We start from the raw sequence: 18,532 nt of genomic DNA on the forward strand, positions 1-18,532 counted from the left end.
CTTCACAAATATATCATTGTTATGTAAGTTGTTAACAATGCGGAAAACTGGGTGAGGGGTATACAGGAATACTCTATGCTGTTTTCACAACTTACCTTTAAATCTAAAGTTATTTCAGAATAATAATTTATGTAACATAGGATGCAACACTGTTAAAATAAATCTACAAAATTCTCTAAGTGTGAAATACTCTTACTAAGAGAAGAAGATCAGAAACGAGAGAGAGAGAGAGGGGCAGAGCAAAATGTCTGGTTAGTAAAGTGAGTGAAGAAATAGAAAGAAGTGCTATCCAGACTTCTCACATTCATGGGTAGCCAATGTAAGCACCGCTGCTTGTCTCACCAGTACTAAAATAATTCGTGACCATGGAAGATTTTTGTCACTTTCAACAAGCCATGTGAATGAAACACCTCTCTCCTAGTCTCCCAACAGCTCTAGTCGGCATGTACTGAAATTTATACATTGTGCTTACTCAGTGAATAAAGAAAAGGAAATGGGATGGGATGGATGGCATCCCTGAGACCAGGTGTGTTAAATCTTGTAATCGTAGGTGTGATTATAATCAGGGCCACTTTAATTAGAAGCGGAGATAACCACAAAGCTTTCAATCTAGGATTTTTCTTTACTGCTCTGTTTTGCCCCAGGAACAGCTGAAATGAAAATGCCACTTTGTTGGTGAAATTTGGGGGGGGGGGGGGGGGTTGTGTGTGTGTGTGTGTGTGTGTGTGTGTTTTCCCTTCTAATCACTATTTCTCAAGCAGTAGAGTGCCAAAAGATAATCTCTGGTTTCAGTGAATTCTCTGTTGTTCATAGATGTGCTGGCCAAGGACCTCTGTGGTTCTGGCAGCTTGAAAAGGAGGCAGAGAGTCCAGTAAGCATCAAAGGTTCAGAAGGTGAGTGGGTATACTGGGATCAGAAAGGGAAGACATCACCACCTCTGATTCATGAGGTAGCATTTACCTCTTTCCCATTTGAAAGTAGCCAGAATTTTGTGCAGTCAACACAGTATCCACATTGGAGGAGGGGGTGGGTGCATTCACTTTTTAATTAAAATATTTCTTTTCTCTGGTTAGCCCTGCTTGGCCTTATGACCACATCTGTTTGTTAACTCATTCCCGATACATCCTGAAGCCTAGGAAAACCAAGAAAGACACCCCTTTAAACCCACTCTACCTTACCCTTGCTGGAAATTAAATTTACTAGGATACCCAGGAGAGGAGCTATGGTTAGACCTTATCTTCTGTTGGCCTCAGAATTAATAACAGCCCTCCTCAACAGGGAGGAGATGAGTTGAGTGACAGGATGAGGAAATTATGACTAATATGCAGGCATTCCTGAATTAGGTCTCTGTAAGGTGTCTTACTTAAGTATTGTAAATGTTTAGAACATCCATATTCATAAATTTATTCCAGACAATAATGAATAATTGGGGCAATAATGGCTGAGTACTAGCCTGCCAGACTGGTCCTCCTTTGTATAACAATGGAAAACTGCGTATAATATACTAGGCAGCTACCTGAAGACACTGGAGTGTGGCCAGAAGCAGGTGGGTTCTTACAGGGAGTCCACGCTTAGAGAAGAAGTGCTACCCAAAGTGAGCTCCCATTTTCTTGGCTTTTAGCCAAGTGTCTTTGCCGAGGAATGCAGAGCATTAGGGGCACTGGTGGAGAAGTCCTAGTCTTTCTGGAGTGTGGAACCAGAGACTCAATCTGAGGAAGCTACAGCTGCAGGAGGGAGGGTATGAATCCTGGAAGGGAAAGATCCACAGAGAGGATTCCCAAATTCTGTCTGTGTACATCTCTGAACCAAGCAAGGTAATTAATTGCCTGCTTTAAAAAAAAAAAAAAAAAGCACCTCCCTGGCTGGTGTGGCTCAGGGGATTGAGTACCACTTGTGAACCAAAGGGTCACTGGTTCGATTCCCAGTCAGGGTACATGCCTACCTCTTTGAGTGGCAATATTGTTGTGAGTGATGCTGACAAATTTTCCCAAAAGTGCCAGCGTTGCTCCTAGCGACTCTTTTTTGGATGGCTATAAATGTAAATAACAAAGAATAATTTGTCTTTTTTATGTTTTGTTCTCTTTTTTTTTGTACCTCAGGTTATATATTGATACAACTTTTTCTCATGTCGGTCTAAATTTTGAACTATGCATGACATTCAAAGGGTTAAGTTGCAGGCCAGTTCCCCAGTTGGGGGCATAGGAGAGGCAACTACACATTGAGGTCTCTCTCCCTCCCTTTCTCCCTCCCTTCCCCTCTCTATAAAAATAAATAAATAAAATCTTGAAAAATAAAATAAAATCACTAATTGGAAAAGAACAGAATCCAGAGTCTCCATAATTTAATATTCATAATGTCCAGGATATAATCCAAAATAACTAAATATATGAAAAATAGGAAAATGGAACATATTCTCAATGGAAAATAAAATCAACTGAGACTGCCCTGGCTGGTGTGGCTCAGTGGATTGAGTGCTGGCCTGCAAACCAAAAGGTCGTTGGTTTATTTCACATTCAGGGCACATGCCTAGATTGTGGGCCAGGTTCCCATTTGGGGGTGTGCAAGAGGCAACCACACATTGATGTTTCTCTTCTTCTCTTCCCCTCTCTCAAAAAATAAATAAATAAAATCTTAAAAAAAAAACTTAAAAAAATTAAAAAAAAAATCAACTGAGACTAACCCAAAGATAATCCTGATGTTAGAATTATCAGGCAAGGACTTCAGAGCAAAGAAATAGAAATGATTTTAAAAGAGCCAAAAGGAAGTTCTAGAATTGAAAACTACAATATATGAGATTTTAAAAAATCACTGAATGCAATTAGAAGCAGAATGGAAATGACCAAGGAAACAGTAAAAGAATTTGAAGCTAGAGCAATAGAAATGATCTAATGTGAAAAAGAGAAGGTTAAAAGAAAAAAAAAAAGATTTAAAAAGTGAGTGATTTGGAGTGACCAAAGGCTCTCAGAAAACTAAACCTATACTTCCCCTAGAAGCAGTGGTTGAATATCCACTAATTTAGTGTTTGTGGTGACTTTATAGGACATAACTATTGTGAATAATGAGAATCGGCTGCGGGGGATACGTTGCAAGATCCCCAGTGGAGGTCTGGAATCATGGATAGTGCTGAACCCTGTGTGTACTGTGTGTTTTCCTATACATATATACATACATAACATATTTATGATAGTCTAATTTATAAGTTAGGCATAGTAAGATTAAAAACTAACTAATGTTAAAATAGAAAAATTATAACAATATACTGTAATAAAAGTTTGTGAATGTTGTCTCTCCCTCTCAAAATAGCTCATTGTACTGTACTCACCTTTTCACTTATGGGAAACACTTTATGGCTTCTCTGGCATATCCGAATTGCCCGCATCACTACTCTTGTGCTTTGGGGCCATTATTATGCAACATATGGGTGACTTGAACACAGCAATACAATGCTGTGGCAATCCATCTGATAACTGAGAGGACTACTAAGTGACTAACAAACGGGTGATGAGTAGTATATACCGCACGGATACACTGGACAAAGGGATGATTCACCTCCAGGACAGGACCAAGCAGGATAGTGCTAGATTTCATCATGCCACTGAGAACAGGGGACAACTTAAAATTTATGATTATTTGTTTATGGAATTTTCCATTTAATATTTTCAGGCCATGGTTGATTGCAAGTAACTGAAACTGTGGAAAGCAAAACTGCCAATAAGGGGAGACTACTGTATATGCAATAAAGGTTGATGATCTTTTTAAAAAGAATAAGTAATTTGGGATTGACTATAGTTCTACAATAGACTTATCTAGATTGCTATTGCAGTCCTCTGTGTAGTTTACAGAGAGCTGACTTCTGAGGAGAACTGTGAAGTACTTACGAACTTTGCATTTGGGTTTATAGTGACTAAGTAGGGCAGCATTTGACATTGAAACTTTTTTCCCTGCTTTTTAATATTAGAAGATAATTCCCAGAGTTTAGCTTTTCTTCCTTCTAATCCCTAATTTTAGATGACAAAAGAATAATCTATTCTATACTCTGTCGAGTGGGAGATAAGTAGTAGGCTTTAGAATTCATTCCTTCAAGAAGATAAGTCTTAGCACCAGGTCGAATCTTCAGAAATAAGCAAAACCTGAAGCATCTTCAGGGGGAAGAGTTTGGGATTAATTTTTAGTTGCTAGCTGAGTCAGGCTCTGAGCCAAACCCAAGGATGATTTTTAATTCCTTCTTTGAGTCCGGTGTTGGACTCTGATGGCAGAACTCCTAATAACATTACGAAGAACGGTTTCCCTGATGTTTGTGCAGTTGGAAGTTATGGTCCTATTTCTTTGTGAGAGAAAGGCAAACCCTGGCTAAAAGAAAAAATGAATGATGTTGTGTTTTCTTAATTACAGCAGTTACGCACGGTCCATCTAAAAGGTTTAGTGCCTGTGTCCTAGGTTCACCTTGTGTCTGTCTGGACTGGGAACTAGGACCTGAGGACATAGCACAAATGGCAAGTTTTATGTAAATGGACAGACTTAATGGAAGCTGCCATTTATTGACTTTTGTCTTATCCTGAAAGTTATTGAGAACATTTGGTGTGTTTTTGTGCTGTGGGTCCAGTAGACAGGCCTAGCTCCTTCCCCGAGCTCGTTTCACTGACACTGCTTCTTGATAGCAGATCGGAGACTCCGTGTGAGAAGCAAATGGGAAGAACACATATAAAAATGACTGGGATCCAGGTAATAATTATTCCTCTGTAAACTTTGAAAAAGTGCTTGGGAGAGCCCTTCCAGGACTGAAATTAAAGAGCATCTCCTTTCCTGGGAGCATGAAGCTACAGCCGGCGACTAAGGCAGCAATTCTGTTAATCACCTTCTGCTACTGGCCAGGGCTTGCATGTTTACATTATTGATATTATTCATAAAATGCATGTGATAAGAATTCAGCATTTGTTGGACATTGTTTAGTGTCAAGAGAGGCAGAGGCATAGAAGAACTTTAAAATACATCTATTGTAAATCTACAGATTATCTTTTCACCCCTAAACACTTCGCTCTTTACTGCCTCTTAGACATCCTAGTTGTGGTTGCTCCATTTCAGTGTTAGAAGAAAAAGTCCTCTTAGGCCCTTGTATGGGTGTCCTAGGACTGCCATAGCAAAGTACTGCAAACTGGGTGACTTAAAACAACACAAATGTGCTGTCTCATAGCTCTTGAGGCCAGAAGTCCAAAATCAAGGTGTTGACAGGGCCACGTTCCCTCTGACCTGCTGTAGAATTCTTCCTTGCCCCTCCCTAGCTTCCAGTGGCTTGCCAGCAATCTTCGGCATTTATTGTCCTGTAGATGCAAAGCTCCTATCTCTGCCTTTGTTATCATCTGCATTCTTACCGCATGTCGATGTTTTTACCTGTTTTTTTCTTAAAAGGACACCGGTCATATTGGATTAGGGGCCCTCCCTCCTCTAGTATGACCTCACCTTAACTGGTCACATCACAGCAACCCTGTTTCCCAATAAGGTCACATTCTGAGATCTGGGGGGGTCAGGCCTTCAACATATTTTTTGGGAGGAGCAGGAGATGCAACTCAGCCCAAAGATTCCATGGTCCTTTCTCTTTTGTGCTTATGTTTCTTCATCTGTTCATTATTGTTGCATCTTGAGAAGGTCCTGCTGTATATACATGGGCATCTCTGTCTCTGCCACTTTCTTCCTTTCTCTCTTTTTCTTTAATTTTAACTTTTAAGTGTCTGTGCTAGATTCCAGAGCCTCAGAAAGGCAAGAGGAGCAATGTTTCTGCCATGCTTACCCTGGAAAAAATGGATTCTCACAGTGGAATAGAAAAATAATAAGGGAACATAGAATAATTTGGGTGGACTGTTGAACTTGGTGCAAATCTGTTAACCTCTATGAACCTCATTTTCTCTTCAGGCCTGCCTGCCTGACAGAGATGTAGCGAGAATTAGATGGGTTAACATGTAAAACTCCACAAATTGTAAAGGGTTGTAAATCTAAAAGACAACAATGCTGATGATAATTACTAATCATTATTATTGTTGTTATCATTACTACCACCACCACTACTACTGCTATCTGATCTGCAGATTTGCTGGGGGGTTTAATGATTTTTTAAAAGCCCACCATAGATAATTCTATATTTAATCTAAATGAACAGGCCATTGATTTCATGGTTGGAACTTTTAGAGCCTTACACAGTTATCATGCCAGGTTGTCACCATGAGACATCTCAGATTTTGGAAGACAGAGCCTATTGTATGGAATCCAGCCTTCCAACTCTGTACAAGGATCTCATGTTGCATATGCCCCCTCGTTGTAACTCATGATGGATACCAGCTCAACTGGAAAAACATATAAGAACCTAGATGCTTTGTAGTTACTGAACCAAAGGGACTTATTACATGTTTGGACTTGGTCTGACCTCCAACTCTATTGTTCTCTCCTTTTCTTACCTACCACTAAGAAGCAATGGGTATAGTACCACAAAATACTAATAATGCTGTGTGCTTTCATAAAGCACACACTGAGCTGAGTGTGTTACTGTGTTATTTCCGTTGATTCTCTCAGGAACTCTGAGGGGTAGGTGGTGTTATCCCCATTTTACAGATGACTAAAGGATCCCTGGTGAGTGTGGCTTAGTTGGTTGGAGCATTGCCCCATAGACCGGAAGGTCTCAGGTTCAATTCCCAGTCAGGTCACGTATCTAAGTTGTCGATTTGATTTCTTATCGCAGCAAGTACGAGAAGGCAACCAATCAATGTTTCTCTCACATCAATGTTTCTTTCTCTTTCCCCTCCTCTCTCTGTAAAAGCAATGAAAAAATGTCGTTAGATGAGGATTAAAAACAAACAAAAAACCAGATGACTAAAGGAGGCCCTTCAAGGTTAAGCGAACTGCTGAAGGTCACACTGCTAACAAGTGGCAAAGCTGACTTAAACCCAAGCATTGTGTCCGTACCCAGCTCTTTGTTACCTAACTTTCTTAGACTACTTAGTTTTGAAAGAAAGAACAAGTCAAGATTATTTTTAAGGCAAAGAATTACATCAATAATGGGTGAGATTATAATTTCCTATGCTGAGGAGATTTAGACATTCTATTTTATTGAGTAGAGACTTGTACCAAGTTCCAGTTGTTTAGCCATATACTTTTCCTGTTCCTTTTAAAAAATATTTTATTCATTGATATGAGAGAGAGAGAGACACATCGACTTGTTCTTCTTCCTATTTATGCATTCATTGGTTGATTCTTGTATATACCCTCACAGGGGATCAAGCCCACAACCTTGGAGTATCGAGATGACTCTAACCAGCTGAGCTACCCAGCTAGAGCTTACTTTTTCTTTAAGTAACAAAGTTTTCATCATTTCTCTGTGTCGAGATGTTGCCCCTCAGCCCCCCCCCAAAAAAAACTGTGATGACTTTTACACGTATTATATATATTTTGAAGCTTATCTTAATTCAGGTTTGTCTCAAGCCCAATATAATTTGCTGTCTTTTACTTCTTAAGATCCAGACCAGAAGCACAAGTTTTCAAATGTTCTCCCTCACACATTAAAAACTGAATGTTTAGCCATTAATGAATGCCTGTTTTCCCAAGGATCTCTACCACCTGTCAAATATAAGATATGTACATAGGATAGCAACTTAGAAGTCATGCCCTTACATCTCTGAGTTAAACAGAGTTTACAGCTAGATCCCCCTGGAGATAATCAGGGGACTTTTTCAGGAGCATATCTGTCCCAGGATCTGAGCCCGGGTCAGAAAGAGCCAGGCTGGAGGGTGCTGGGAGAGGAGCGGGAGACAGACCCAGCCTGTGGGAAGCTGGTGAACAGCAGAAAGGCAAGGCCCGGTCCAGGCAGATGAAGGCCGCCGCTGCTGACCCAGAGGGAGGTAGAATAAGCATGCTGTACTCATCAGTAGGGCAGCAGCCTCCACTCCCCATCACCTTGCATTTTTTTCTCACATAATTTCTTAAATTGAGATATTCATATCCATAAATTTACCCCTTTTAAAGTGTTCAATACAGAGTTTTTAGTACATTCGTAAAGCTGTGTCAACATTACCACCACCTAATTCCAGAGCATTTTCAGGAACCCAGAAAAGAAGCCCCCTCTGCGTTAGCAGTCACGTCGACCCTTCTTCCCGCGCAGCTGCTCCTTTACTTTCAGTGTATGGCAGCGGCAGACCCACTGCCAGCGCTGCGTCTTACGTCCATCCAGTGGTCGGATTCCCTCTCTGGCCTGAAATGCAAAAATTTGAGGGAAGAAACTTAATGTTCCAACTAAGATCAGGTGCTCATTCCAGGCTGAGCCAGGTGGTGTATATGGGTTGATGGTTGGTGTAAAACCGTGTTCGGCATCCACCTTTGCCCTTTGTGAGAGGAGAGGCTGGGGTCGTGCCTACGAGCAGAGGACAGTCCTATAGGTTTCCTCAACAGTAACTTGGCCGAATCCTTGTGGCGTTAGTGATGAATTTGAGAATGAAAAGATGAGGACTCAGAAGCTTACTGTGACGCTAAAATATAAATGTTCAAACTTTTCTAGTGATAACACAAGTGGCAGTTTGGAAGCCTTAACATTTAAAACTGCTCCCTTGCTGCCTCTTCTGCATGTCATTTGCATGGATCTGCGTATGTTAGAACTTGGTTTGTCTTCCTCTTCTGCATCAGACTTGCATTATTTTATATTCTGTAGGATAGCTTTCTCTTTACTCTTATTCTCATCGAAAATGGTCAAGAAGATTGTAGAATCGTACACCTGAAACCTAATAATTTTACTAACCAATGTCACTCTAATAAGTTCAGTTTAAAAAGTAAATAAAAAATAAAATGGCCAAGAAGAAGGTAATGTCATTTAAACACAGAATTTTAGAATGTTGGAGGTAGAAGAGGCCTTAGAGACTATTTAATTTACATCTTACAAAAATTTCCCTTGGCTTATTAACCTCATACGTCACTCCTTTGACATAAGGTCTCCATGGTCAAATAAGTTTGGAAAATGCTGCATACAGTTATGTACTCCCTTGTTGGAGACTTGGTGCATGTTAACCTATTAAGGAGTCTGAGAGTCCTGCAGCAAAGAAAACTGACAATTCCCTCAACTCATTTACCAAGGAACCTTTTTTTCATTATCAACGTGCCAAGTAGTAATGTTCCATGGAATATACTTTGGGAAATATTCCAGTGGTCTTGTTTTATGAATGAGGAAATGAAGTTCATGAAGAGACTGTGGTTATGATTTTCCAGAGCTAATGCCAGGAAGAATTAGCACTCGTTTTCAGTTGTTCCTGCTAGTTTGTGTTGGCCAAGTGCTAAAGAAAGTGTAGTATCTCCCCCTCTCCGTCTTACCTAATTCCCATATTCACCTGAAACAAGGTTCATCTTAGCACCTGGGGCCTCTTAGGTAACATCACAAATGTGAGTTGGAGCCCAAGTCAGGCACCAGGTTTGGGAATATCTACTGTCAGCTTCTTTACTCTAGATAAGACCCAAGATACAGATGTCTTGTACTGGCAACTCAAATGTACATCAAATAGTTGATTTTTCAAAATGATTAACTACTTTGTAAAATTCCAACAAGTCAGAATATTGTCTTCTCTCAATTTATATAGTAGTTGCATTCCTGAAGAATTCAGTGTACAAGTACATTAAAACCCCACAGAAATACTTTTACTGAGCACTTACTATGTGATAGCACTTCTAGCTGAGTGCTTTACATTAATTAATTCATTTAATCTTCATAATAATCTCATTTAGATATGATTAATATCCACATTTGACACATAAAGGAAAAAAGACAGAAAATCAATAACTTGTCCAACAGCCAGTAAGTGGCAGTCGATGAACCCAGTCAACGTGACTCCAGAACTGGCACTCACATGTTCTGTGACTGTCATCTGAAGGACTCAGAAGTGAGTCCTTGGGCATTTTCTTCACGATCATGGCTAACAGAAGGCTGCTTCAGGTCCTGGGAACTTGATACCCAAAAGACTACCTCCTTCCAGCTTATTTACTGACTACCCTGGAGAGGAATGGGACAGTGAGAGGAGTGTTTTGGGTTAGCCCTGACCTCCCAGGACCTACCGGTGTGAACTCTTCAAAAAGCAGAGACAGAAAACAACCTTGGCTTCTTTTTTACCCTTCCTCATGTTCCATTATCTCTTGCCAGCAACACAGTCCAACCATGGACTGCACCATCCAGCAACTTCCCATAATATACACAGACCTGAAAAAAGCAGGGAGTAGAGAAAAACTGGTGGAGAACAAACACCTTCGAGGCTGCCAGGCTGGGGAATGAAAGTCTCGGGACTTTCCTCCTGCCCGGCAGCCTGATTGGGAATTGTTTCTTCCTCTGAGAGTGATTATTCTGGTAATTGCAAAACCCAATTATCTTTGCTCCATTCTCTGAAAGGGAATTCTGACTCAGTGTGCCCTCACTGGGGTGACTTGAAATGACATTCAGGATTGATGCTCTGGGGTCTGTTCCAGCTCATTGCTCATCACCCATGGTTTATTTGCCCTTAACAAATCTGCTCCAAATAAATCCCATGTTCTCTGAGGTTTAGTATTTAATAATAATAAAAACAGCATTTATTAAGGCCTTATTGTATGCCAGGCAAATGCTAAGTTCTTTGTATTCATTATATCATTGGTAACAACCCTGTGAGGTAAATATACTCATTAACTCTGTTTACAGATATGAAAATTGAGGTCCAAAAGTTCGTATTTAGATGCCCAGGTCAAACAGCCAGAAAAGGTAGAACTGAGTGCAACCCAGGCTGCCTCATTGACAGCTTGGCTGTTCTGAAGGCACTAATTAAAACCGGCCTGACACTATACTTGAGGAGGAGGTAAACTGTTATAGGTATACTGGGACAAACTTGGGCTCCTAGGACCCTGTTTCTTTAAGCACCGGACTTTCTTCTACTGTAATTCTCCGGGGTCAGCAGGTATCCAGTTACTCAGAGAGCATCCAGAGAAATCTTTCTGAAATGCAAATCTGCTGAGATCCAGTCCCCAGCTAACATTTTTTCAATGGTTCCCTGTGGTACGTAAGATAAAGACCAGGCTCCTTTACAGGACATACAAGGCCATGTATATAATCTGGACCGCTCCGGCCTTCTATAACTGTCTCTCCCATACTTTTCCTCACATGCCCTAAGAACCTCATGCCAACTCCAGGTAACCTGCATGCTAGTTCTTGCCTCCACCTCTCGGTCCATTCTATTTCTTTTGCCTCAAGTGCCTTCTTCCTCCCCTTCCCCACCTGTGCGTCTGCTAAGCGTTTATTCATCCCTTGGGACCCTACTTACGTGTCACAGTCTTTGTGAGAAGCCTTTCCTGGTTTCTCAGATGAGATTAGTCCTCGCGTCCCCAGTCACCGCAGGACTAGATAGCGTGGTGCTTCGTTCACATCTGACGTCAGCAGCAGACGGTGCGCCCCTGAGCACATCAGTCACTTTTTAAAAAAGTTATGAAGACATTTACTGTCTTAACCGTTTTTAAGTGTGTGGTTCAGTAGCATTTTTTTACACATCCACATCGCTGTGTTACTGTCACCACCGTCCCTCCACAGAACCCTTTTCATCGTGCAAAACTGATGCTCTGCACCCACGGGCTCTCCACTCCTCCCTCTCCACGGCCCCGAGCGATCACCGTTCTGTCTGTCTTAGTGAGCGTGACCCCTCTGGCTACCTCATTCCAGTTGCTCTCATATTCCCCAAGTCTAGCACATTGCCTTGCACAAAATAACTGCTTAATAAATGTTTGCGAGAGCACGGGAAATCTTTTCTCTTACATGCCTTAACACTGCTCTTAAATTTCTGTGTACCTGCCTTAGTAATAAATAGACTTTTTAGATCTTAAACTGGATATCCTGGGACTTCCAAACTCTTCCAGGTAACCCAGGAGCAGAAGTTGTCCAAACAAGTTCTCTCTAGAGGGGGGATTTTACCTCTCTTACTTGGAAATGCCTAACATTTTTGTTGCACTGGGTTGTAGACATGCTGTCACCAAAGCAGTTGGGATAAGAAAGTCCTGAGGCAGAGTGACAGAATGAATATTGATGTGTAGCCGGAACCATCTGCATTTCAGCACTTGGCTTCTCCCCTCCACACATCGTATGTGTATATATATCCATGTAGATATGCATATATATCCATCCATGTATATGTGTGCGTGTGTGTGTGTGTGTGTGTGTGGGTATCACATGTATTCCCCTAAATTTCTCCCATTTAGACAGAGGGTTCTGCCGTAATCTCAGCTAATTTAGCAACAGAGGCAGCTGCATGTTGGTAGCCTGTAACTTTCTCTTGTGTTCAGAAACGCCCTTCACATACACGTGATTGACAACAAATTTTTAAGATAGTTTGGGAAAAAAGACAAAACCTTAATTTTGGGACCAAAAGTGATTTTGACCTTGTCCTCTTTCTGGAAAATTAAAACCTGGTTGCTGATAATTTAGAAAATTCCAAGAATGTAATAGGTTATGCCCAAATCACATCACTTGTAACTGGCACTTAAATTTCTTAAAGGCAGAATTGTAACAGTGATCTCTTACTTCTGAAACCATGACATGTCTCTTACTAAATCTTCTAGCCAGTGTTTCTTCTATCATCCTGAGCTTGCTGTGCCAGTCACCTGGGGAGTGTAAAAGAAATTTAAAAAAAAATTTAAGCTCTGAGCTCCAATCCCTAAGATTCTGATTCTGATGCCTAAGGTTGGGGCCCAGGCATTTTATTTAGTTGTTTGTTTATTAAAGATTTTATTTATTTATTTTTAGAGAGAAGGGAAGGAAGGGAGAAAGAGAGAAACAGCAATGTATGAGAGATACATGGATCGGTTGCCTCTTGCACACCCCCAGCTGGGGACCTGGCCCACAACCCAGGCATGTGTCCTGACAGGGAATTGAACCGACGACCTTTGGGTTCACAAGCTGACACTCAATCCACTGAGCCACACCATCTGGGGCAGCCTAGACATTTTAAAAGTACCCACGTGTGTGACACATGTGGAGGATCACCACACTAGAACAGTGGTGTTGCTTGGAGGCAAAGCCTAGGCTATGTAGACATACATGTGGGTGGGCCAGTGCTTTTTTCCAGTTTAGTCCACACCATTCGGTAGCACATAATACAAACCCTACCAGGGCCTCTGATGTGTCAGTGACTCTGGTTTTCTCTGGCCTTTGGTCTAATTCTATAACCTTTTGTTCTTAAAGCATCTGGCACAGAGCATTGAATTCCTTGGAGCAAAAGCCCTGAGGAGGGTGGCCTGCTGCTTCATCTCTGGCCAGTTCAATCTAGACCTGAGGCTGTGTGACCCAGGTGGGCGGGGGGGGGGGGGGGGGGGGGGGGAGGCCGGGCCCTGCACACTGGTGCCGCAAAGGAAACCCAAACCTTGCAGGCAACTAGTCGCCTGGTGGCTGTGCCCTCTCCGCAGTAATCAGGCCCCATCTCAATAAACAGCTTTGATGGTGCAATAAAAAGGTCAGATTCTCTCCATAGCTTTCTTTTGCATATTGGATTTTTCCCAGACTACACGTATTCAGAAGCAAGATTTGCAGTTAGATCTAACAGACACAGGTTTGAATTCTAGTCGGGGCCTTGAGCGAATCACTGAACCCTCTGGAATCCCCTTTCTCTACTTTGTAAACTGGGCCAAATAACAGCTCCCTCACAGGATTAAGTGAGATAGTGGGTGTGAAGGGCTAGCACAGTGGCTCGAACGTGGAAAACATGCAGTATGTGGTAGTGAGCCTTTTGCTGGCGCCATCTAATCCCACGTGGGAGACGTTAGGTGTAGAAAGGGAGCAGGACTGTGCTTCCCCGGCAGGGTGTCTGCATGGAGAGCTTCAAGGGCCGGGGGAAAGGAAGCCCTTTCCCCCAGACACGATAATGGAGCGCAGCCCGAAAGCTGGGGTTGTAATCACCTTCTAAGGAAAAAGCTCCCAATTCCTCCCCCAAGCATCAGCCTGCTGTCTTTGCACACACTCCGGCCATTTTTCCTGCCTTCTTTGTTCTATTTCCATGCCTGTGGGGGTGTAGGAAAGCTGTTGCCTTCCTCAGGTTGCTATTTAAAGACTGAAAGATGCCGCCACCGCTGCTCCTAGCACCAGAGCAGGCGCTGTTTCTGTCTCTGCTGCGGAGCTGGCTGCAGCCCCTGTCAGCGCTGTCTGACACCGGGAAGCTGCGCAGCCCGCCTCCGCGGGGTCTAGCCTGGGGGCACATGCAATTAGATGCAGATCCCATCACCCCGTTTTGTTTAGGCCTCTAAGCTGTCACCCCGCTCAGGGGTTAACCCGCGTCTTGGTCTTTGTCCCTAACCTGCCCAGCCCGCCTGTGTCCCTGTAGCTTTTTTGGCACTTGACCAGTTAATTTTTTTCTCCTTACTCTTCAATGAAAATCACACGCAATACCCTCCCATCCGCTCCCCACCCCCCCACCCCCAATTTTCACTTAAGATACCCTCCCCACTTAACAGCCAGACAAGCCAGAAAGGGTAAAAACGCCATTTATCTCTGGGTTGAGCAGAGAAAAATACTTAGGAAATAAAAGGTTTTTGAAAAGCCCAGTAACCTCCAGTTAATAATAATGCTACCCTGAACTTCAGGCGTGGGTAGAAATCTCCTAGACATTAGTAATCCTGTCTTTCTTTGCTGACCCTCCCAACGCTTTCAATGAAGTGTCTCAAAAGCCCAGTCTTTCTTCCTGAATTGGGCCTCATTTCTTTTTCATAGGCCCATCAAAGTGAAGGTTTGGGTTTTATCAGTAAAGCATTTATTCTTGTCAAGCCAGAGCTCCCTCCATGAGGTCCAGATTGTCTCCCTCCATTCTGCTTCCTCAATTTGTATCCTGCCCATTATCTTAGAGAGGCTGCTCTCCACCAAGACCTCAGAGCCTGGCTCCTCCTGCTTGCTCAGCAGAATCCCTCCGGGTGCCCTCAGCTCCTGTGGAACAGCAGGGCCGGGCTTCCCGAAGGTGGGACGCCCACTCTGGCCTTGGCAGTGCGCACAGATGCCAGTATACCTATTTCCCCTCTTTATACCCCTGCGCTTTTCTTCTGACTCCCCTCCATGTATTCCTCTTCCTGACACTCTTTCTCAGCCCCTGCTCCCTAGTTTTTGTTTTCAGGGCTGTGCCTTGCCCCTCATTTTCTTAGCTCCTTGGTGGTAACCCAGTTACCTCAATGTCAGAGTAGTAATAGCAACAATATTTTAAATTATGTATCACTTTGCTTATGATGACAGTGTGTTCTCACATGCTTGTGTGCTCCCCACTTCGTAGCAGTGAAAAGAACCACTTTGAGAGACAGAACTGTGTAGTGGTTAATAAAGAACAGGGGCTCCCCGTCAGACTGCCAGGGTTTGAATTTGGGCTCTACCTGTTACTAGTTCTGTGGCCCTGGGCTCATTGGAGATAATAATAGTGCTTCTTTTTGGTGGATAAAATGCCTAGAACCTTACCTAGCACATAATAGGTATTATGTTATCATTGTTAATAGGTATTGTTATCATTCATTCATTTATTCACTCATTTATTTATCAGGATTTTACTACATGCCAAGTGCTGTTCTAGGCCTTCGTGACAGAAGAGTAACAAGTTGTACCCCAGTCCTGAGCCTCGAGATCACGGTATTCGTGGGGCAGACTGACAAACTACCTCTTATTTAGCACTCACCGTATGCAAGTCCTTGTAGTTTGATCTTTATAGACATCGATCCTTAGAACAGTCTTAAAAGGTGGCTGGGTTATCTCCATTTTACAGATGAGATCACTGGGTTCCCAAGGCTGAAGCAGTTTGCCCAAGGTTCCTTGGCTAGTAATTGGGAGCTCCAGGATTCGCTTCACCCAGTATGCCCATGTCCCAGACCATTAAGTTCAACTGCCCCCAAGGGTGGGGCTCCTGAAGGGCAGGCACAGCCGTCGTCACGCAGAGTGCTTGGCATAGTCTCCTGCACATGGCCTCGGAGATGTCGGCTGAGTTGTGCTGGGTCGGTGAGCCCTGACTGTCTGCCCCTTTCCTAGTCTCATCTGCTCATTCTTCCTTCCCTCAGCCACCAGATCATACATTGGCTTTGACATTGAGGCACTGTGGTCAAAGTGAGGGTTCTTAGAAGTTGGCTTGCAGTTTTCTGTCAGGTTCCTACCACACCTAATGCTTATTCCAACATGTTTTAAACAGAACTAATCAGATTCTGGGGTTTCTTCCTCTTAAGATCCCCAGTTTAGAGATTGTTTTTGTCTGCCAGGCTCCTCTGCAGCCACTAACCCCAGTCCACCTCCTCCTCTGTGGCTGCCCTGCTTTTTATTTTCAAAGTCTAACTTCCCTGTTAGTCTTCTGTTTCTGTCTTTGTGCCCAGTACTTATTTATTTTCTTAGCCACAAAGGGAGCCACAATTGGTGGTTAATAGGCTTGTATGGAATTTAGTTTTCTTTCTTTATGATCATTTTCCCCTCATCTGTTGGTGCTATGGAAGACTGAATTTCTAAGTGCGGTTAGTATATGTTAGCATTGAACTTTTTATCCTTTTATATTTAGCAACTTGTTTCCTCTTAAGTATCAAGAAATCATAGGTAGAAAATCCCCTGCTGGATCACATCTTTCCCATTTCTTATTTTTGTAAATGTCTCATTTTTGATCATTTGTGTTGTGTCTTGTTGATCTCACATAATGATAATAGAAGAACAGTAATTTAATTCACCTAAGTTCCATTTGTAAAATAATCTTGAAGTATAAATGACTTTTTAACTATTAAAATAACTTTTAATGTAGCTGAATCTACCAATTATTAAATGTCTTTACTAATGGGACTTATGTTACAGAGGTAGTTTGACTAGAGACTTTTTTCCCTTACTCTATTTTCCAGATATTCTGGGTTGTGGTTATACCGCATTTATAATCAAATAAATAAATAAATTGAGGAATTATTCAAAGAAGAAAGATATTTGCCATTTATTGCTCCTTTTGATCTTAACTCAGCTACAATAACGATTTTGGGGATATTCCAGGTCAAGCTCATTGAAAGAGCCAAATGCTGCTTTCCTGCTCTTCCATTCAGAGTGCACCTGTGTGCCCAAGGCAGTCCTTTGCTCTCCTGTTCCCTTTTCAGTAGGTCCTGCCTCATCTCCCCACCTGGTCTTTTCTAAGTCACATCTAACCCTGAAGATTTACCCTTGTCCCTGAAGCATCAGCATTGTGTGCTTTAGGTAACTGACGCCTGGAGAAGGAGGGGAGGGGAGGGGAAGGGAGAGGAAGGGAGGGAGGGTGTGTGTGTGTGTGTTTGTGCGCCTGGTTACCTGTTGGGCTCACACATTCCAAATTCTTTTAAAAAGTACCTGAACCCCACCTTTCTCCAAAGAGTTTTTATACTGCAAATCATGGTACTTCTTTAAGATCTCCCTGCCCCACCCCCACTCATCTCTGTACCCCTCCCCACCTTTGCCTGGAGTCCTTGGGCCTTGGTGAGCAGAGGGATGACGGGCAGGTGCGTTGAACTCTTAATGAGAGGTTTCCTCTGTGGGATTGCCTGTATCCTGCCCACCACAGAAGCTCCTGCGAGTAACTTTACCTTTGAACTCTCCTTGTATTCAGCCCCTGATCCTCCGGATTAGTGACAATCCCTGGCTGGCAGGAAGCTTTGATCCCTGGGGAGTCCAGAGGAAGTCCTGTGATGTGTGGGATCCCCAGGGTTGCAGGGATTGGGGAGAAGCGTACCAGGGTGGGTTGCTAAGGTAGACCCATTAATTAAGAAGGAGCCTTTGCCTAACATTCAGTTACTGAAAAAGGAGATCCGGTAACTGATAACAAGGAGCTCAGCACCCCTCAAGTATGAAGTGGTGTTTGCACAAGCGTTACTGTTATTTTAAGGACACAGCCGTGCTCAGGGAAATATTCCTCCCTGCACCAGGAAAGAACTGTGCCTTAGAGCTTCCCTTTTTAACGAGTAAAAGCCAACCTTGCTGTGAACGTTAGGAGGCACGAGCCAAAAAATCTCTAAAATAGTTTCAACTAGGTGAAAGATTTCTGTAGAAGAAAAAAAGATGGCCTTCTAATAAACAGTAGGAACTCTAGAATTTCTATAAAAGAAACACTTTGGGCTATAATCCATTGGAGAGAATGTTAGACTTGTCTTTAAACTGTATTTGCATGACAAGCATGCCTGGTTTCTTCATAACCTGCATTTATTTGAGGTTGCTTGCAGATGAGGGGACTCCCTGAAGCCACTCCCTGGTGGCACCCATGGCTACTAATAAAAGAGTGAAGGCCCTCTTGCATAGTGTCTAGATGTTCTTCCCCCACCCACCTCCACAGGCAGAAATCACTTCCCTCGCTTGCACGGAATCATATTTCTCTCTTAAGAGTGGGGATCATGCTGTCTGGGGTGTGAGTCTGCCTCCCCCAGAGGGTAGGGTTTGTGCATTATTCACCACTTTATCAGCAGCACGCTGCCTGGGCACGAAGAAGACTGTTCATAATGATTACTGAGTGAGTGAGTAATGGTGAGGAAGTAGCTCTGGGGAGTCATCCTCTTTGCGGAGGAG

General features: G+C 42.8%; 1 protein-coding gene across 2 annotated transcripts in view; it reads left to right on the top strand.

Moving 5' to 3' along the window:
• TANGO6 (transport and golgi organization 6 homolog) overlaps positions 1-18,532 on the top strand; it is a 142,528-nt gene that overhangs the window by 117,418 nt on the left and 6,578 nt on the right. Inside the window, exon 18 of one of the 2 annotated variants that reach the window (XM_090260411.1) lies at positions 814-893. The exons of the other annotated variant lie outside the window; for it this stretch is intronic. Coding sequence (XP_090116537.1) covers positions 814-852 — 39 coding nt within the window. The 3' untranslated portion in view covers positions 853-893. The remainder of the gene's footprint in view (positions 1-813; positions 894-18,532) is intronic. 2 annotated transcript variants of the gene reach the window in all.

Source organism: Furipterus horrens, unplaced genomic scaffold, assembly GCF_987537825.1.
Source record: "Furipterus horrens unplaced genomic scaffold, mFurHor1.1.pri manual_scaffold_13, whole genome shotgun sequence".
NCBI classification, from domain to species: Eukaryota; Metazoa; Chordata; class Mammalia; order Chiroptera; family Furipteridae; genus Furipterus; species Furipterus horrens.